Below are 23,217 nucleotides of genomic sequence, written 5' to 3'. Positions count from 1 at the left end.
ATGATGTTGACTCATACTCGATAGCTTTGTTCTGGGGGTACTAATACTCACATGTTTTACTTCCATTCTGAATACCTCTACCAAAATAAAATAGTTTTATCACTGTTAAAATTTTGCTGTAGCTAGTGAATCCATTTTTATTTCATTTTTTAAAATTACTATGAACGTTCATCTGCAGCAACAGCTTCTTTTTCCTATAATGTGTCTACCACACAATTTGATAATTCATGTCAGACACCGTCTACTCTCTGCGTTTTGATTTACTAATGGCCAGCTCTCTCTTTCCACTGATAAGTTACTTAATAGAACCAAGTGTCAAATAATGTGAGTGTTACATAAAACATATCTCTTCAGTGACTTCACTGCAGTAATGTCATCTACATAAGAAGGGTTGTAGACTATTTTGCTGATGCAGTAGCCTATGAATCATCTCATGTACTTCAATATAAATGCACTTGTATGTGTGTGACCATTTGTCAATGTTACACCTAAATACTCAGAGTGTAGTAGCAGCTTGGAACATTCTAGAGATGATGTTGCCCAAATGAAAAGTAAAAATACATCACCACTGTATTGCAGATAAGTTATAAAACAAACTCCAGGAATGAGGTGTTAATACTACTGTTTCCATATTATCTTTGCCATCCTCTTGATGGTGTATGATGATCTTGGTATTAAACGTCAACTACCAAATATGCAAATACACAGCAACAACAACCAAAGATATTATTAAAAAAATCTAACTCACATTGGATATTTTAAATTTGGTTTTATACATTACTTTTATATTTAAATTTTTATATCTGTATTATTTATACATTACTTTATACATTATTTACAGTTTCATTATACTGACTACTCCTACTACTACACAACAGAAACAGCTGTTACTGTACATAATAGCAGCTAAGTAACAGCGATTATATTAGTTACTTATGACACTAGTTAACAGCATCTTTAAGAGCAAATAGGATATGGAAAGTGTCATCAGTAATGTAAGCTCCCTATAATTAATTATTGTCAGCTGTTTATGTGGTTTACAACTGACAGCAGATTTTTGTCACATACCTGGTATCATGTATGTCTTGACTTCCTCCACAGCTATAAGGTTTCTCCCTCAAAATATATAACATTTTGCCTTTTAATGCTACTAATGAGCAGTTCTTAAGAAATGCAAAAGTATTGGTGACATCTGATTTTTTTTTGTTAAAAGTAAAACTAAGGTAATCCTTATCTTCCTAAATATTTTGTGCATGGTGCACATTAGATTCAGGTAATAGTATGTATAGGAGTATGCCTTGGCCTCATTTCATTCAAATGTTGCTCGAGTACGTCTATTACATCCCCTGCTGAAGACCCTTCCATTTTAACTTGCTTCAGTAGAATATCACTGTTGCCCGAAGAGAGGAGGAATGTATATGCTCTGTAACATAAATTTCCATTTTAGAAATTAAACAAAATATTAAAATAGCACAGAGCTAAACAATTAGCTTTCATAGATTTCTGCTTAACACAAATTACATTTCTAGCACAAAATTAATGTTTCTGTAACATGAATTACCAATGCCAATTATACACTAACACTATTTATTTAAAATATAGAACAGAGATGATTAAAACTGTGTGCTGTATATAATATGCTGAGTAAAACATAAAATCATTATATGTAGCCTCCATCATGCACTGTTATGCCATAAGAGATGAATTTTCATTATATGGATACATTTATAAGAATCATTTTCATACTCAAGCTAATTAGAAAAGAAAGAATAACCAAAATTTTTGTATACAGTCAATATGTTTAACTTAAAATATTCAGTTCAAATATGAAGCCTGTACTGGTCATACTGTGAAAACAGCACTCTACATCATAAGCTCATTTCAGGCAGTCCTATTCAAAACTGGTCATGCTGGTAAAAAGAAGTATAAGGACAATCCAAGAAACAATAACCTAATGCACATTTCTACTGTGCAGACCAATTCTGTGCAGGCATCAGCAATCCATCTGAGATCAAATAGATTCCTTGAGATTTTGTTTCAATGTTACATGAGTGGCAATAAAAATAACTTTTTATTGTGCATTATATGATTTTTAACATGAACTGTGGGATACAAAATTGCCCAGACTAATGTCAGAAGTGTCATTCAATTTTCGAATGCTCATAAAATGAAACTTGCAGAAATTTATCTTTAACTAAAGGAAGTGTATTGTGATGCAATAATGAACAACAAAAAGGAGAGAAGGTTGTATATGTTCAACAACGAATGAACAAATGTACATAATAAAACATCCAAATTTGGAAGGTAAGAGACAAAAACTGGCAGAAATAAAGCTATGCAAGTGAGTCATGTGTCATGCCTCCAGAGCTTGGTCAGTGAGAGCATTGCCTGCAAAATGCAAGGTTCTGGGACCAGCATGCACTTTTAATCTGCCATGTGGTTTCAAAGCAGCACACACTCTGCTGGGGAGTGACAGATTGATTCTGGTACTTGCATTCTTATTACAAGCCAACACTATTACAAAATCAAATTCTTTGATCAACTACCACAGAGACATATAAATTTTTCTGGCATTTCCTGCCTATAGAACATACTCTCACATATCGTAACAGGTGTTAACCTTGCTCTTCAGTTGTGCAAAAAATAACACACATCACAAAATATGCCTTTATTCTTACAGTACATAGATGACTACTTTTGATCAATAAGCATCATTAGCTCCATATAATAATGTAGTTCTAGTGATAAACTGACTGATTAGCCTTAGTGGGAAAGGAGAGGATCCTTCCACAATGGAAGTCTTTCTGCTAATCTGATCAATTATGTACCTATTTACAAATCTTGTAAATAATATGGGAGGAACACTAGTATTAGATACCCTGTCAATGTTAAGGACATTAGAAATGGAGCAAAATCTTGGATCACAGAAGGACGGAAAAGGTAATTACTCATGGATCTTACTATTGCATAGTGTTATTCACCTTAACTAATTTAGGGAGCCCACAAAAATCTTAAATCTCATTGCTGAATGGAAATTTGGAACACTCTATTTGCTAACGTGAATCCAGTACACCACTCACTCAGCAAATACAATGTCCTTCAATAACTCTATAACAAGACTACAATAACAATTATTCTTGACAGCATGTATGTACATACTAAAAGAACTGTTTTTCCTCTGATAGTGTATCTATTTACTCATTCCCCATTTACAAATATTCTCCTCTATGTTGCAGTCAACAAAACACTACGAGTCAATGTGTTGGTCTGCTTGCCTCATTACCCTTCCAACAGGTACATCTCCCTTTATATACATGTTTTCTAATACACATCAACATCTTCCCATTTACATGAGTTCATTTTGCAAGTGTTTCATCTCACTTCTAGTATGACCTCTCTGTCTTTGTTGATGTCTCTCCTTCCTTTCTTATTTATCTCGATGGCCATGCATCAGTCTGTTTTTACATGGTCTTCAACTAATCTTTTTCATATCATTTCTTTTCAGTGTCCTTTTTCTCCTTCTTCTCAGTCTAGTTTCCACATCTTTTAATTTCATTTAATCTTTATTTATTTCTCTAAATTTTTTACACCTCACAGCATTTATCTCTGACTAGACAGCTACCTTTATAAGGGCCTCAACTTTAATTATAATCATTACTGAGTACACACATTTTCCATTTGATGCATGCAAGTGTATTTCTTCTAGAAGTTAACTGTGTCACATTGCAACACACATATCCTACATCTACATCTACATTGATACTCTGAAAATCACATTTAAGTGCCTGGCAGATGGTTCATTGAACCACAATCATAATAGTTCTCTATTATTCCAATCTCATACAGCACATGGAAAAAATGAACACTTATATCTTTAGGTGCATGCTCTGATTTCCCTTATTTTATTATGGTGTTCATTTCTCCTCATGTAGGTCGGCCTCAACAAAATATTTTCACACTCAGAGGAGAAAGTTGGTAACTGAAATGTTGTGAGGACATTCCACCACAATGAAAAACGCCTCCATTTTAATAATGTCCCTGGATCATTTCGGTAACACTCTCTTCCCTATTTTGCAATAATACAAAACATGCTGCCCTTCTTTGAACTTTCTCGATGTACTCCTTCAAGCCTATCTGGTATGGATCCCACACTACACAGCAGTATTCTAAAAGAGAATGGACAAGTGTAGTGCAGGCAGTCTCTCTAGTAGATCCGTTACATTTTCCATGTGTCCTGCCAATAAAACGCAGTCTTTGGTTAGCCTTCCCCACAACTTTTTCTGTTTTCCTTCCAATTTAAGTTGTTCGTAATTGTAATTCCTAGGTATTTAGTTGAATTTACTGCCTTTATATCTGACAAATTTATCATGTAACCAAAGTTTAATGGATTTCTTTTGGCACTCATGTCGATGATGTCACACTTTTTGTTACTTAGTGTCAATTGCCAATTTTCACACCATACAGATATCTTTTCTAAAGCATTTTGCAATCTGCTTTGATCTTCCTATGACTTTACTAGTCGATAAATGACAGCATCATCTGCAAACAACCTAAGAGGGTTGCTCAGATTGTCTCTTAAATGGTTTACATAGATAAGGAACACCAAAGGGCCTATAACACTACCTTGGCGAATGCCAGAAATCACTTCTGTTTTACTCTATGACTTTCCGTCAGTTACTACAAACTGTGACCTCTCTGACAGGAAATCATGAATCCAGTCACATAACTGAGACGATATTCCATAAGCACGCAAGTTCACTACAAGCTGCTTTTGTGGAACAGTGTCAAAAGCCTTCTGGAAATCTAGAAATATGGAATCAACTTGAAATCCTGTCAATAGCTCTCAACACTTTGTGTGAGTAAAGAGCTAGTTGTGCTTCACAAGAACGATGTTTTTTAAATCCATGTTGACTATGTGTCAATAGACTTTTTTTTGTTGAGGTAATTCATAATGTTTGAACACAATATATGTTCCAAAAGCCTGCTACATACCAATCTTAATGATATGGACCTGTAATTTAGTGGATTACTTCTACCACTTTTCTTGAATATGGATGTGACATTTACAACTTTCCAGTCTTTGGATATGGATCTTTCGTCAAGCGAATGGTTGTATATGACTGTGGAGCTATTGTATCAGCATACTCTGAAAGGAACCTAACTGGTATACAGTCTGGACCAGAAGACTAACTTTTATTAAGTGATTTAAGTTGCTTCACTACTCCGAGGATATTTACTTCTACGTTACTCATGTTGGCAGCTGTTATTGATCCGAATTCTGGAATATTTACTTTGTCTTCTTTGGTGAAGGAATTTCAGAAGGCTGTGTTTAGTAACTCTGCTTTGACAGCACTGTTGTCTATAGTATTTCCAATGCTATTGTGCAGAGATGTTATTGATTGTGTCTTGTTGCCAGCATAGTTAGTTCATTAGTTACATGTTCCATCACTCAATCTCACGGTAATGTGTCAAGTGCATAAGAAATGCACACATGAATCAAGGTTTCTTTCTTTTGTTAAAAATAATAATAATAATAAATGTTTAAAATTTTTATTACCTTCCCCACTCCCTTAAATGGCACAAAATGCATATTATTATACCTACAGATTTATTTATTTATACCTATAGATTTATTTATTCCTATTCAAGAATTAATATGTGTTATAGAAGGAGTTGTCAAAGAGATATGAGTTTAGTTTATTTTTAAAACTATTACTGCTGTCTGTCAGACATTTTATTTCATCTGGTAATTTATAAAAACGTTTTACAGCAGCTTTTCTGTGCCAAAGATAGGTTAAGTAGAGGATAGTGTAAATCCTTCTTTCTTCTGGTATTATAATCATGAATGTCACCTTTGTTTATAAACTGGTCCATGTTGTTGAGAACAAACTTGATTACTGAGTAAATGAACTGTGAGGTTGTTATAAGGATTCCTAACCTTTTAAACAGATGCCTACAAGACGTGCGACTATGAGCACCACACATTATTCTAACAATTTTCTTTTGAGCAGTGAATAATTTCTGCCTAAGTGTTGAGTTACTCCAAAATATTATTCCGTATGACATCAGAGAGTGAAAGTAAGCAAATTATGTTAGCTTGATAATCTCTATACCCTCAAAATTAGCAATTTTTCTGATTGCAAAAGTTGCCGAACCTTATTGCTTTAGGAGATCCATAATATGAATTTTTCAATTAAGATTCTCATCTATACTGCATGTACACCCAAAAACTTAGGATGCTCTACCCTGGCTACTGACTGTGTTATATTTATAGAAGGAACTGTACTCCTTGTAGTAGAAAATTGGATGCACTTTTTTTTTCTTTCGAAATTCGCAGCAAGCCCATTTGCAGAAAAACAATCAATAACTTTTCCAAAGACAGTATTTGTATAAATTTCTATTGGAATTTCTTTCACTGGATTAATAATGATGCTTGTATCATCAGTAAACAGTGTCAGTTTAGCTTCTTGTTCCAGATAAGAAGGGAGGTCATTCACATATGTCAAGAACAGAAGGGGACCCATGATTGAACCCTTTGGAACACCTAATGTAATTTCACCCCAATTAGATGAAGTGGGAAACTTCCTTAAATCACTTACAGCACATAGAGAAACTTTTTGCTTCCTGTTCTGTAGATATGACTTAAATCATTCATACACTGTTCCATTTATACCACAGGATTGTAATTTCTGTAACAAAAATTCATGGTTCACACAATCAAATGCTTTGGATAAGTCACAGAAAATTCCTATTGATGTCATTTTTCTGTTTAAGGACTCTGTTATGTTGGCAGTGAAACTGAATATTGCTGATTCAGTGGAACAGCATCTTTGAAATCCAAACTGTGGTTTACTAAGTATCCCATTACTGTTGAGATGGCTAACCACTCGAGTACATTACTTTCTTGACTATTTTTGAAAATGTTGTAAGCAAGGATCATGGCCAGTAATGATTGACATCTGTGGTGTTTCCTTTTTTGTAGAGTAGAGAACTCTACTATAGACCCTGACAAAAATGTAAGAACTGTGTCTAATAAGTTAGATTAATATGCAGAGATTCAAAAACTGAACTACCGAAGGACTCATGTGAGACTAAATACTTTCCCCCTGATTAGGAACTTGTAGTATGTCACAAAAGCAGTTTACTTTCCGACGCAAACGATAATGCGAGAACTGTGCATCAGATATCAAATTAATATGCAGGAACTCAAGAAACTAAACTATCAAAGCGCACAGATAAAATTATGCAATTCGCTCCTGGCTAGGAACTCATAGAAGTCACACAATCAGTTACTTCCTTCTTGGTGCTCCTGTCTTGGCTAGTTGATGCTGCTATTGCATTAAATACCAGTTTAATTAGTTACAGCAAGAATACACCAGCCTGGAGTGATAATGAATTAAGCCATGACCAATCCAGGGTAGATCAGCAACAGATCTATAACCAGCCATCCCTAGAGATAATTACCACACCTCTTGCATGAAATCTGCCTTAGGAGCTTACAGATTCCTTATTCTTAATTGTATCTTTCTGAGAATTCTGTTCTGGTTTCAGCACCTAATACATGCTCTCCACCTTCTTTTTATCTTAAATATCATCCTTTCATCTGAAAATGTTTTCCAGATGTGATCACCATGAAACTATATGATCTTTCTTTCACACTATTACACAGCAAATATATACAGCTTATATTCATCAAACTTACTGCAGCATTTGATGATGAATAAATAACACAGATATACTTCAACTTAAAGCACATGCAAGTTGATGTGAGAAGGCGATCAATACTGTAAATATTGATATTATAGACATAGACTTGTAAATAAATGTGTGTATGTGACAAAGAAATAAAGTAATTTAGAATTCATATTCTAAATGTCATATATTAACTTACCTGTATAATGAATAGTGATCTGTTTCTGATTGTTTCAGGAATCTTTTCAGTGTGTTCATGTCCTTAATTGTCTGAAAAAAAAGTTAACATTCTATGAAGTAGGTTGTACACCTGAATTTTAGGACAGACATGCTTATTATAAAAGCTTAAATAATATTTGGTGACAAAATTAGCATAACTGTCTTTTACTGGAGACTTATTACTATTCCTTCGCTTCTTGCTTTATAATTTGGTAAAATCCGACACCTGAAGATATCCACTTTATACTTTAAAACAACTAACAGTCAAAGATTTAGAAATTTCCAAAATAATATAGATAAGAGACATTTTATAATACAGTTTCAATACTACTGCTGTTGTATTTGTGGGATAGATAGTGGTATAAATGGTCCCAGAATAAGAGTGTGAACTCTCCAGCATAAAAAATATTAATGACAAGTTTTTTGTTTGCAAAGATAATTTCAGTGTGAGACTTTGGTAACAAAGCAGGAAGGAAGACATGTGACAGTAACAAAGGAGTACAGAACTGATCAATACATGTAGTCACAGGAGGCTTGAATTAGTGAAGAAAGCATCAGGAGAATATCATTCATACTAGATTTTACAGAGAAGCAATATTTTTTTCTCCGCAATGCCAGGTTGGTATGTATCAAAAAATCATAGTCACATATATCTTTCCATATCCATCTTGTATAGTCTCTTTTGCAGGTCATGGAATAGGGCAAATGAGATATAAAAACAGTGAAAAAGGAATGGTCTACTTATTAAGGTGACTGCAGAGATGGCACAAATAAAGTGAACTGAATGAGTAGTGGCACGTTATTATACTCATTTACACAGCAACAATCAAAATGTGTACATGTCATATACAGAAGATACATATTAGAGATATTACTCAAAATTAACTTCCTGGAACAAACTTCATGCAGCAACTCACTGAAATAATTTGCCTGTGATATCCCACAACATGTCTGTAATAATAATTGCTACTATATAGTCTTTTCAGCATTTGCAGGCAGTATTACACAGTCGGACATCTGACATTTGGAGAGAGGGGTGTGTGTGTGTATATATTTTTTGCCCAATTTACTGATTTGGTCATACATCTACTAAAAATGTACGTACATCTTCCCTGCGCGATGGTAGCGTATCATCCAGTAGTTAAATATTGGTGATTTTCAGGCACATCATCCTGCATTTCTGCTAGCACATATTGCAAAAACAAGGGGTACAAAGACATATCAGTCTTCTCAGCTAGCCAGTATGAGCAAAGAAAATACTTATCATTTGTAACTGCCTGGGCTTTGATCATCACACAGTGTTAGGAAGACTGGCCATGTACACTTCTACTCATCAAAAATTATACCTAAAAAGTGTACATTCCACCTTGGAAAAAAGTTGCCTTACCTGTTTGTAATACTCAAAGGAGGAAAAAGGGTGACTATATGTTTTCATGTCAGCAATCATGGACAAGTTCATTCAGCATACTTAATTAGGAATCAATATCTGCACAATGGTTTAGCAATAAGGGTAGGAAATCATTCCTTGAAGAATCTGATGAACTGATGGCTTGATCATTCCCATCTACCTCAATATTTGGTGCACAGATGTTGGGGCTTCATTATCTGTTATATCAACAATGAAATCCTTAATGTCAAGAGAGGAAACAAGTTAATAAAACATTCTCGGGTTTCAAGCTGCATCAAGTGGTTTACTGCCCATGAGTTTTTGGCAGAGATCTCCTCTGCCATTGTCATCCACTTGACAATGGCAGAGGAGATCTCTGCTGAAAGTTTGTGGGCAGTAAACCACTTGACGCAGCTTGAAACTCAAAAATGTTTTATTAACAGATATCGCCGCAAAAGCATCCATTCGTACAGGAGATAGGTTGATTACATTTTCTTTCAATATGCATGTGATAAACCTAATCAGAATCCTTTATACAAGAAGCCAGGCAAGGAACATTTTAGTGTCAAGATGCTGAGGCATTGGGTGTTGTGATGCTGTAGCTGTATTTCTATCACAAGACCCAAAGACCATGTTCACATAATAATATTTGCTGAAATATGTATCCATAGCAAATACATGACATTCCTTGGGGCTGTATTGATGGTGGTCCTGTGGCTATGGCTCTTGAGCTTTGATCTTTGTTACACTGATAATTACCAGTGTTGGTGGGTTTTTCCCTTTTCACCAAATGTCAGTACTCTTGACCACCTTTCTGTCAGTCTAGGTGACCGTGACATTGATTATTTCTTCTTCCTCATTACACAAATAAGATTGTTAAAAATTGTTAATGCTAATCTCAACTTTATTAGAGATCCCTGTACTGTTTCTTTTCCAGGTGTTTATTGTGAGATATTTTGTATGTGTTTCATCATCTGTTCATTCACTCATTCAACAATAGTGTTCTCTCAATCCAGTCAAAAAGGGCAGCCTTCAGGTGGGTGTGAACATGCTTAGCTATAGATTAACAGGCAGAAGCAATTGCTATGAGCAACTTTTATAAGAATTGTTGTTGTTGATGCAGCTCTCCATGCTACTCTATCCTGTGCAAGCTTTTTCATCTCCCAGTACCTACTGCAACCTACATCCTTCTGAATCTGTTTAGTGTATTCATCTCTTGGTCTCCCTCTACGATTTTTACCCTCCACGCTGCCCTCCAATACTAAATTGGTGATCCCTTGATGCCTCAGAACATGTCCTACCAACCGATCCCTTCTTCTGGTCAAGTTGTGCCACAAACTTCTCTTCTCCCCAATCCTATTCAATACTTTCTCATTAGTTATGTGATCTACCCATCTAATCCTCAGCATTCTTCTGTAGCACCACATTTCGAAAGCTTCTATTCTCTTCTTGTCCAAACTATTTATCGTCCATGTTTCACTTCCATACATGGCTACACTCCATACAAATACTTTCAGAAATGCCTTCCTGACACTTAAATCAATACTGGATGTTAACAAATTTCTCTTCTTCAGAAACGCTTTCCTTGGCATTGCCAGCCTACATTTTATATCCTCTCTACTTCGACCACCATCAGTTATTTTGCTCCCCAAATAGCAACACCCCTTTACTACTTTAAGTGCCTCATTTCCTAATCTAATTCCCTCAGCATCACCCGACTTAATTAGACTACATTCCATTATCCTTGTTTTGCTTTTGTTGATGTTCATCTTATATCCTCCTTTCAAGACACTGTCCATTCCATTCAACTGCTCTTCCAAGTCCTTTGCTGTCTCTGACAGAATTACAATGTCATCGGCGAACCTCAAAGTTTTTATTTCTTCTCCATGAATTTTAATACCTACTCTGAATTTTTCTTTTGTTTCCTTTACTGCTTGCTCAATATACAGATTGAACAACATCGGGGAGAGGCTACAACCCTGTCTTACTCCCTTCCCAACCACTGCTTCCCTTTCACGTCCCTCGACTCTTATAACTGCCATCTGGTTTCTGTACAAATTGTAAATAGCCTCCTAGGCAAGGCAAATTTATAAGGATACTAACAATAAATTATGACTAGCACTAATTTATTCAACTGATAATTATGGTAAGTGCTTCTAGCTTATCTTATGTATGCATGTTAGGAGAAAATCAGTTACTTTAAAAACAGCCACTGCTCCTCCTCCATACTACTCAGCTGCTGTTATCATCCAATACTTAAACAAATTTTACCCAGACTGCAATTAGGTGTTTATATACTGACAAAATCAGGATCTGTCTGATAAATTATTGGAGACATGTAGAATTTACATTCCTGAGTTCAGATATTCAGATATACACTAAGGTGACAAAAGTCAGAGGACAGTGATATGCACAAATATACATGGCAGTAGTATTGCATACACAAGGTATAAAAGGGCAACACTTTGACGGAGCTGTCATTTGTACTCAGGTGATTCACATCAAAAGGTTTCCAACATGATGATGGCCACATGACAGGAATTAACAGACTTTTATTGCAGAATGATAGTTGGAGCATTTCATTTTGGACATCATTAGGGAATTCAATATTCTGAGATCCACCGTGTCAACAATGTGCCAAGAATACCAAATCAGCCATTACCTCTAACCATGGACAAGGCAGTAGCCGAAGGCTCTCTCTTAATGACCAAGAACAGAGGTGTTGGTGTAGAGTTGTCAGTGCTAACAGACAAGCAACACTGCATGAAATAACTCCAGAAATCATTGTGGAACATACAACGAACATATCAGTCAGGACAGTGTGGAAAAATTTGGTGTTAATGGGCTATGGCAGCTTATGACCGATGTGAGTGACTTTGCTAACAGAATGACATCATCTTCAGTGCCTCTCCTGTGCTCATGATCATATCAGTTGGACCCTAGGCAACTGGAAAATCATGGCCTGGCCAGACAAGTCCCAATTCCAGTTAGTAAGAGCTAATGGTAGGTTCTGAGTATGGCACGGACCCCACAAAGCCATCGATCCAAATTGTCAATAAGGCACTGTGCAAACTGGTGGTTGCTCCACAATGGTGTGGGCTGTGTTTAAATGAACCTATCACTGACTGAAGACGGTTATATCCGGCTACTTGGAGACTGTTTTGCAGCCATTCATGGGCTTCATGTTCACAAACAATGATGTCATGTCACCAGGACATAATTGTTAGTGAGCAGCTGAAGAACAGTCTAGACAATTTGAGTGAATTATCTGGCCACTTGGACCACCTGACATGAATGCTATAGAACATTTATGGGACATAATCGAGAGGTCAGTTTGGCCGCAACATCTTGCACCAGCAACATTTTCCCAATTATTGAGGCAACATTGTTCAATATTGCTGTAGGAAACTTCTAACGACTTGTTAAGTCCATGTCACATTGAGTTGCTGCAAATGTGCTGAGCAAAAGGAGGTGCCCCATGACTGTTGTCACCTCAGTGTGCTGTATATTTTGGGTGAAAGTTGTATTCTTTTACTTTGTGTTTAAATATTTAGGCATTTTCAATTTCCTATCTTATGTACACTGGTATCCTGCCACAAACTTTTGCACCAGAATATAAAAAGTCATTCTGAACCCTAGAGAAGGATGCTTAGTCTATAGGGAATTATTTCTACTTCTAGTATTGTGCTTGTGAATTGCTGAGCTCATTTACATTCTATGGTTATTAACCACATCTAGTATTAGAGACTATATATACTAGTAAGCTCCCTGAAGAGATTTCGAGACATTTTTAGCCATCAACTTTACAAGTATTGTTACTGAAAACATCCATAGAATAGAAAGTTTTTTATGCCATATGCTGCAGGACAGAATTCAGTGAAGGTCCGCTAGCAAACTTGTCTCGAGGTCTACACAGTGAGAGATTCCTGGGTGCAAAGCCGGCAGAACTGAGCTTTTGGCTTATGTACCCACGACAGTTTACTATCAATCTGGACACCCAAGAACTTCACACATGGTGCATCATGCAGTGTACACCCATTAATCTGAACTTCTGGTAGTGTTACTTAACAGCTAAAAATTTTCCCCATAATTTACTGGAAGTCACTAGTCACAGACACATGTGTTAAAATACTCATGAATCTTAAAGAAACATGGCACCTGTCTTGATGAAACAGTTTGTGAGTTTACATTTTTCAACAAAATAATTTGCGTATTGACACCTGAAACCCATCCGCTCACTGAGTTTATGAATTTATTGTGATCTAGTGTCTGTCATAATATGAATTTTTTCCAAACAGTTTTGGGTATTTAATGTAATAAACATACGTGCACGTTCTTCACAACCAAAACACCACTTGGATTACACACAATTTGACTTTCACATGTCGGGATTATGGAAAACAGTTGCATATAAAAACTTTTTTGTGTAATGGTGTTATGAAAGAAGTGTTGTGTTAATGGCTCAAAGTATAACTGTAAAGTTTTTCCCTTCTGAATAACATTACAAAGTTGACAAAATATTGGAGAAGTAAGGGTGACCATGTCGACAAATGTGGTTTTTGTATCTGAAAACACCGAGAAATAGTGTTTATACACAATATGTCTCTTTATTGTACATCATGATACAATGTAACATTATTACATGTACATGTATTTCAGATTATGTTTTTTTTCAACTTAACACTAATTATTGAGTGGTGTAGCTAAGAATAATAACTGATTTACAGAACAAAATACGTCAACAGAAATGTCATAAGATCAGGAAACAGCATATCATCGTGTAAACAAATGTTGTTTTTCTAGTTTTCGGCATTGATTGGAACACTTTCATTTGTGTAAAATGGGGGGAAAAATTAGAGATTGTAGTTAGTAAAACTATATGGTGTGGCTAGAAAGTCCCTAATCGCCTGAACTAAATGCATGTAACGGTGTAAAATAGTGACAATAATGGAAATTCCTTGATGGAACAATACATAAAATAAAAGCAACCACTCACCTTTAGTCAATTGATGTGTGGCACACAGACAAAGCGTACACACACACACACACACACACACACACACACACACACTACTGCAGTTGAAGAATCCAGATACACTACTATACAGAGAAGTCATTTTTTAACACTGTTACCAAAAAATCTCAAAAAGTACTTGACTGATTTACTTCAGACTTTTACACAATACTCTAATGACCATTTGGACAGATGTAGGCTGTATGTTTTTTTAAATACATATGAAATATAAAATACGAAATGTGAATACTAAGGGGGAAACATTGTTAGCAGAAGTCTCAAAAAGTTCTTGACCAACTTACTTCAATTGTCTTATATGATACTCTAATGAACATTAGGACAGATATAGGCAATATGAATGCTCATCAGTTATGTATACAAAGCAGGGTGTATGTGAGTATGTCTGGGATCTCCTCCCAAGCCCCTGGACAGATTTCAACCAAATTTGGTACATATATCAAATTTGGCTCAGAAGCAGCAGGTCTACAAGTAACAGCATTGTGTAGTTTATAACCTCCTAGCTTCAACAGAAGTGGATATTTAGCCAAAAACGTTTTTTTCTTCCAGCCTCTAGCATACAGGCTGTCCTGCACGACATATATGATTGTGAGAGCAGTACTGGCCTGCCCAATCAATCTGCTTTGCAGAGCAGCCAATACGTTGAGAGCAAGAAATAGTTTTCCAGGTTCCGACATATTGGCAGCCGATCAGGGCAGGTGTTTTGTGTTGGCCAGAGAGAGGATGTGAGGGAAATGGGCAAAGAGAAATAGATGTGGACAGACTGAGGGAGAAGAGGTGGACACAGAGAGGGGGAAGTGGAGGTGTGCCGGCCAGGGTGGCCGAGCGGTTCTAGGCGTTACAGTCTGGAACCGCGTGACTGCTACAGTAGCAGGTTCGAATTCTGCCTCGAGCATGGATATGTGTGATGTCCTTAGGCTAGTTAGGTTTAAGTAGTTCTAAGTTCTAGGTGACTGATGACCTCAGCAGTTCAGTCCCATAGTGCTCAGAGCCATTTGTGGAGGTGCGTCCAATATAGGTGTTGATGCATATGGATGTGAATCATAGGGAAAAGGCTGATTTAGCATATGAACAAACTGAACAGTAGTCTCTGGATTCTCTGTGAATAACAAAACAATACTTCTTTGGCGTTTGGCTTGGTGAGAGTGCAGTGTCCATCACAGTGTAGTAGAATGTTCTTGGCCTGGTTGTAACTGATGTCCTGCGAGATTGGAAGCTTAATGATGAAGACAGTGGTGACATCCTGTGACATGGTGCAGATGCTGCACTCAATTACAGCTAGCAGTTTGGACACAGCGGGTGAGATGGCCCTTGGACTGTGAATGTGAGCAGATGTCAATCAGGTGAGTCAGGAATGCTCAGCAATGGGAGCTCCAAGCTGAGGAACTGTAGTGAGTGGGCCATAGCGTTACTACAGATGAGCTGCACTTATTGAAGAGAGCTCCATGCTGAAGAACAATGGAGCTGCCCTGATGTGCAATTTCCGTAGTTCAGCTGCACTGCAGCCTTTACAGCAGGTTCATGGATGGGTGCTGGGACCAGCACTGGGAGTAGTGAGGTAGTGCCAGAACTGGCAGCACCACCTGTGACAAGACTTGCGATCCCAAGACGAGTGGCAACCTCTGGAGACTCGGAGTAAAACAGTCCTGCAGATTTACATTTGGATTGGATTGTTTCCTTCTGATTGTTAGAGTCTGTGTAATGAAGAGGCAAGGATTGCAGGTCACTTCTGCTACCTGTCTGAAGGGAAGTTGAACTATAAGTGCTAGCCATATGGTACCACAGTGGTTACACAGATTATTAGAATGCATTTGCATGAGCTTATGGATGTGGGAGAGGAGGGAATAGAACACATGATGTGTGAAGAGGCTAGTGGGATACTGAGAGGCAGGAGCAGGAAAGGCAGATGACTCAGCACCTGCACAACAAGATGAAAGGAGTTGATAAGACAGTTAACATTTGAACCTCTCATCCTCATCACCAAAACAGCTAAAGTGCTCCTCTTGTGAATTGCAACATAACTGTCATATGACTGCTCAGGGAAGAGAATAAAGCCTGTGTGTTGACCAGTTCATTATTCACCTTTCTGTATTTGGTAAGGGACAATGGCAGATACCAGTGATTTCACTTTGGAGGAACACTTAGTGAAAAATGAGTGGGTCCATAAATGAAAGCATAATAATAATAATAATAACACTGCTTAACTTTGGTAATCTGGCAAGAACTGCTGTATCCAATGTAGTAAGGCCATTAGCAAGACACAGGTGACAGATGGGTTTTGAGAATGGTTTAGTAAGGAGCCACATTTTCAGACATTGATCGCGTGGGAGAAGATAGCTTTTGGCCTGGAGAAACGGTTTGTCTTCTCCACAATGACAACTTCAGCATCAGCAAATTTTATTATGTGGTCTGTCTCACACAGTGCACACTCACCATGGCTGATTTTGCCACCTGTCTCAACCTACAATATCATTTATCCTGGTGTTGATGGATTGTACAGGCATTCCAACAATGACTTATTCTCATGTACAAGTCATGTGGTATATTCCCAACACTGAAAGTGAGTTCCTTTTGTCCTTTGTTGATCTGAGACACTCTTTGATTTTCTCAGTTGGTTTGTAAATAGTATTTACATCACGTTTGCACAATGTATGATCAATTCTGTCCATCACCCTGGGAATGTAAGGCAGAAAGCCCCTACACCACATTTCTTCTTCCAATGTGTCACTTTGCTAAAAGTTATATTTCATGATATTTCTTATGCAACTGATGGAGTACCCTTTGCTCCTCAGAACGTATTCCAGGTGTTTCATCTTGTGTATGAGGCACTGTGGCTGACACATTCATCTTGTGTGCATTATGAGAACATTAATCATTCCTCTTTTCTAGCTTCAGTGACGATTTGACAGTTTATGCACACATCAGTCAGCGTGTATCAGTTTTCAAGACATACTGTTTCCAAAGTTTGTAGTGTTTTGAGAATTTCTGTGTAAATTCTAGAACCACTTGGCCTTCTGCCATCTTGAACACACAATATTTTAAATATAAGTGTGAAAGAGCCTATTTACTGCTGATCACCTGTCTGTGTGTGCAGGTTTGAAGTTTATCGTGAGACGACTATAGATGTGGCGGTCGAACAGCACCTACAAGTGTTTGCCAGTCATGCCATGGAAGCCATAATGAAAGAACAAGGAGTGTTTATGCATTCTGTGCTGTATTATAACTTTGACGATTGTAGTGAAAAAAAAAGAACAGTTGAAGTATTGTTAATTAATGCTTGTTTTGGACTTGGAAAGGAAAAGACATGTATTGAGATTCATAGTGAGAAGAGGAATGGTTATTAAACCAACTCTCTTATAAATGTTATTTAGTTGGTTTCTGGTAGTCATATACCTATGTTCTGCAGACAATTCTGTTTGGTTTTGAGTCAAATACATCGTTAATCGATGAGTATGGTGACACTAAAATCTGTATATGTGATCATCAGATTACAAAGATAAGAAAATATTATTTTTTTGCCAAACACATCACAAACTGTTACAACTTGGCGACCTTTGAAGGTCACAGAAGAAAACAGGAATTTTGAGACGAAAACAAGATAAGAAGATGATATGTGTGGCCTTAGCAACTGAGTATAACAAGACGAGAGTACCATTGCGAGAAACTGGACTACGCCTAAAAAAATCACATGAAGAAAATTAGTAAATGCAACAAAAGGGAAGACGTAAGAAAGTCATAATGTTAAAAGAAAGGAGAGAAGATCTCAACGTATTAGACTAAGAAGAGATACGCCGAGAACAATTCGACTAAGAAGATCTGATGTGGGGAGTAGACAGCTCTCACATGCATCGCGAGGACGCAGATGCAGAAAACAACATCCAGCCTAAACTCTATGCTGGATGAGCATAAAACAGTACTTTACTGTTTGAGTGTAAAGTTGGATAAACTGTTGAGTGAAGTGTACTCATGTAGTTGTTATACTTAGAGTGAATTTTTAAATGGTTACTAGATTGAAAGTGCATAGGAATACAAATAACGTGAAACAATGTACCAGACTCATACGATTATAGTTGGTGGTGACTTTAATTTACCATTGATATGTCGGCGAAAATATGTGTTTAATTCCGGAGGTAAGCATACATCATCATCCAAAATTAAGCTAAATGTATTCTCTGAAAATTATTTCGAGCAGTTAGTTCATGAGCCCACACGAATAGTAAATGGTTGTGAAAACACGCTTGACCTCTTAGCAACAAATAATCCTGAATTAATAACGAGCATCACAATGGATTCAGGGATTAGTGAACACAGGGTTGTTGTAGTGAGATTGAATATTGTAACCCCCAAATCCTCCAAAAATAAAGGAAAAATATATTTATTCAAAAAACCAGATAAAAAATTCACTTGATGCCTTCCTGAGAGACAATCTCCACTCCTTCCAAATTAGTTATGTAAGTGTATACCAGATGTGGCTTGAATTCAGAGAAATAATATTGGCAGCAACTGAGAGATTTATACCAAATAACTTAACAAACGATGGAGCTGATCATCCTTGGTACACAAAATGGGTCAGAACACTGTTGCAGAAACAACGAAACAAACATGCCAAATTTAAACAGACGCGAAATCCCCAAGACTGGCGATCTTTTACAGAAGCTCGAAATTTAGCGTAGACTTCAATGCGAGATGCTTATACAGTTTCCACAATGAAACTTTGTCCAAAACCTGGCAGAAAATCCAAAGGGATTCTGATCGTATGTGAAAAATGTTAGCGGCAAGAAACAATCAAGGCCTTCTCTATGCAATACCAATGGAGGTACTATCGAAGACAGTGCTGCCAAAGCAGAGTTACTAAACACAGCCTTCCGAAATGCATTCAAAAAGAAGACGAAGTAAATATACCAGAATTCAAATCAAGAACAGCTGCCAACAGGAGTAACATAGAATTAAATATCCTCGGAGTAGTGAAGCAATTTAAATCACTTAATAAAAGCAAGTCTTCTGGTCCAGACGGTATACCAATTAGGTTCCTTTCGGAGTATGCTGAAGCATTAGCTCCATACTTGACAATCATATACAACCATTTGCTCGATGAAAGATTTGTACCCAATGACTGGAAAGATGCACAGATCACACCAGTATTCAAGAAAGGTAGCAGGAGTAATCCACTTAATTACAACATTGATATGCAGCAGGGTTCTGGAACATATATTGTGTTCGAACATTATGAAAACAGTCTATTGACACACAGTCAACATGGGTTTAGAAAACATTATACTTGTGAAACACAACTAGCTCTTTATTTGCATGTGTTGAGTGCTATTGACAAGGGATTTCAGATCGATTCCGTATTTCTGGATTTCCAGAAGGCTTTTGACACTGTGTCACACAAGTGCCTTATAGTGAAATTGTGTGCTTATGGAATATCATCTCAGTTATGTGACTGGATTTGTGACTTCCTGTCAAAGAGGTCACAGTTTGTAGTAACTGATGGAAAGTCATAGAGTAAAACAGAAGTGATTTCTGGCATTCCCCAAGTTAGTGTCATAGGCCCTTTGCTGTTCCTTATCTGTATAAACAATTTGGGAGACAATCCAAGCAGTCATCTTAGGTTGTTTGCAGATGACACTGTTGTTTATCGACTAATAAAGTCATCAGAAGATCAAAACAAATTGCAAAAAGATTCAGAAAAGATATCTGAATGGTGTGAAAATTGGCAGTTGACTCTAAATAATGAAAAGTGTGAGGTCATCCACATGAGTGCTAAAAGGAATCTGTTAAACTTTGGTTACACCATAAATCAGTCAAACATAAAGGCCATAAATTCAAATAAATACCTAGAAATTAAAATTATGAACAGCTTAAATTGGAAGGAACACACAGTAAATGTTGTGTGTGTGTGTGTGTGTGTGTGTGTGTGTGTGTGTGTGTGTGTGTGTGTGTGGCAAGGGGGAGGGGGGGGGGGAGAGGCTAGCCAAAGACTGCATTTTATTGGCAGGACACTTAGAAAATGTAACAGATCTAGTAAGGAGACTGCCTACACTATGCTTGTCCATCCTCCTTTAGAATACTGCTGCGCGGTGTGGGATCCTTACCAGATAGGACTGACAGAGTACATCAAAAAAGTTCAAAGGGGGGCAGCCCATTTTGTATTATCATGAAATATGGGAGAGAGTGTCACTGAAATGATATGGGATTTGGGCTGGACATCATTAAAGGCGTTTTTCTTTGTGATGGAATCTTCTCACGAAATTCCCATCACCAACTTTCTCCTCCGAATGTGAAAATATTTTGTTGACACCAACCTACATAGGGAGAAATGATCACCACGATAAAATAAGGGAAATCAGAGCTCTTACGGAAAGATATCAGTGTTTGTTTTTTTCGCGCGCTATACGAGATTAGAATAAAAGAGAATTGTGAAGGTGGTTCGATGAACCCTCTGCCAGGCACTTAAATGTGATTTGCAGAGTATTCATATAGATGTAGATGTAGATATGTTTGATATCAGCAGACTACTTTTTGCCAGGGATGCCCATTTTGTGTACGCTACAGTGCTTTTTATGTCCTCCATGCTTCATTTCTCATGGATTATTCTGCTTCCTAGGTAGCAAGATTCCTCACTTCATTTATTTCGTGATCACCAATTTTGGTTTTAACTTTCTTGTTATTCTCAATTGCGCTACTCCTCGTTACTTTTGTCTTTTTCTAGTTTACTCTCAATGCTTATCCTGCACTAATTAGACTATTCATTCCATTCAACAGATCCTGTAATTCTTCTTCACTTTCACTGAGGATAGCAATGGCATCAATGAATCTTGTAATTGATGTCCTTGCACTCTGAATTTTAATCCCACTCTTGAATCTTTCCTTTATTTCCATTATTGCTTCTTCGATATAGAGACTGAACAGTAGGGGCAAAAGACTGCATCCATATCTTACATCCTCTTTAATCAGAGCACTTTGTTCTTGGTGTTCAAATATTATTGTTCCCTCTTCATTCTTGTACATATTGTATGTTACCAGTCTTTTTCTATAGCTTATTTTTATTTTTATCAGAATTTCAAACAACTTGCCACCATTTTGCATTGTTTTCCTAGGATGACCAATACTATAGCATGCCTTTCTTCCATTATCAAATGGAACATCAAACCTGCCTCTCTGGTGCCTTTACCTTCCCGAAAGCCAAACCAATCGTTATCTAACAGATCCTCAATTTTCTTCTACATTTTTCTGCATATTATTCTTGTCAGTAGCTTGGATGCATGGGCTGTTAAGCTAATTGTATAGTAGCTGTCACACTTATCTGCCCTTGCTATCTTCAGAACTGTGTGGATGATATTTTTCTGAATGTTTCATGGAGTGTCACCAGTCTAATAGATTATTGTCAACTTGAATAGTCGTTCGATTGCCATTTCCTCAAATTATTTTATAAACTCCAAAGGAATTTTATCTAACCCTTCTGCCTTATTTGATCTCAAGTCTTTCACAGCTATTTTACATTCTGATAATACTGGATCCCCTATTGTCTTCCACACTGACTCCAATTTCTCCTTCTATCATGTCATCAGGTAAGTCCTCCACTTCATAGAGGCCTTCAATATATTCTTTACACCTTTCTGCTCTCTAACACGAATTTAACATTGTAATTCCTACTGCAATCTTACTATTATCACTCTTAGTATAAATAACATATTACCTGGTTCCTTAGTAAAGATAACAGGGTGTAAGAATTTATCTAAACATTGTAACTGAATAATAGACATACTTACTAAAAACTAAATTTATTAATTTTGTTACACACTGTCAATTAGTAACTCATCAGACCAGTTGAAAAAAAAAAACTGAGATAGTTTTAAGTAGATGTTGCATAAATTACCTTTAATTTGAATGCTTCTAGCACTTTCCTGATTTTCCAAGGTTCACAGTTTTCACCCAAAGACAACAGACGCTGTGCCCAGTCCATGCAGTATGAGTTACAGTTAATTTCATCAATTCTCAGTTTTCCTCCAGGACTTCCAGTTTTCAAAAAGACCGGTGAATTGTCAGTAGATTCAGCTTTATTAATTGAGCCCAAGTATTGAACAACAGCACAAGAAGAGATGAATCTTTGAACATCAGCTACTGCTTTTGGACCTACATTATCACTCCCCATTACTTTTCTATTCTGCTGTGCCTAAACAACAAAAACTTACATACATATAAATGTAATCATTAAATACAAACAGTGCTTCATGTAATGTAAATGGAATTTAGACTCTTGTTTACCCAAGAAACACAAAATTGAATAGCCAATAATGTAGATGACAGTGCCTGATACTGTTTGACCAAATATATAATTGGCAAAGCATTGACAATGTCAGCTGACAAAAACATATTAACGAAAAACTAATTTTTCTGAAGAATATGACAAGCTCATTAGCTGACCTACTACATGCATATTCCTAATTGTAATCAAACAATAATTACTGCAATTATAATATCATGTCACTACAATGCTTGTTGAATACACTAACTTGTCCCAGCTATTGCAATTAAATTACTAATGAGGGCTGTTGAGTGCTAGCACAATTCAGTCTCAGAATACAAAGGTTGGTGGGATGCATCATTAAACTAAAAATAAAATCAAAGTGAGTGACAGACAAATAACATAAATTGGATATCTTTATTATAGTGCTACCATTCAACTTCCACTATCTACAGTGGAGAATACCAAACTCAACTCTTTTGATCAAGTTTGTGACTAACTTTCCCCTCATACTGCTTTGGTGCAACCACTCCTAAAATTCAGTGCCACCTTTAGTTATAATTGGCTACATGATGACCATCAAGCACTACTCAAGCTGGGTGATTTTACTTTCTTATTGCAGTTTCCAGTTTTGACCTT

The 23,217-nt window shown here is 36.8% G+C and overlaps 1 protein-coding gene across 2 annotated transcripts in view; it reads right to left on the bottom strand.

Moving 5' to 3' along the window:
• Positions 1-788: 788 nt before the first annotated feature.
• LOC124619264 (protein Njmu-R1-like) overlaps positions 789-23,217 on the bottom strand; it is a 103,502-nt gene continuing 81,073 nt past the window's right edge. Inside the window, exons 6-8 of one of the 2 annotated variants that reach the window (XM_047145532.1) lie at positions 22,210-22,506; positions 7,892-7,962; positions 789-1,423 (exon numbers count right to left, since the gene is read on the bottom strand). In XM_047145532.1, coding sequence (XP_047001488.1) covers positions 1,270-1,423; positions 7,892-7,962; positions 22,210-22,506 — 522 coding nt within the window. In that variant the 3' untranslated portion in view covers positions 789-1,269. The remainder of the gene's footprint in view (positions 1,424-7,891; positions 7,963-22,209; positions 22,507-23,217) is intronic. The other variant, XM_047145531.1, reaches the window with a different exon arrangement.

The sequence above is a fragment of the Schistocerca americana genome, chromosome 6 (genome assembly GCF_021461395.2).
Source record: "Schistocerca americana isolate TAMUIC-IGC-003095 chromosome 6, iqSchAmer2.1, whole genome shotgun sequence".
NCBI classification, from domain to species: domain Eukaryota; kingdom Metazoa; phylum Arthropoda; class Insecta; order Orthoptera; family Acrididae; genus Schistocerca; species Schistocerca americana.
Note: the sequence above shows the minus strand (reverse complement) of the source record. Positions and strands in the feature narration are given on the sequence as shown.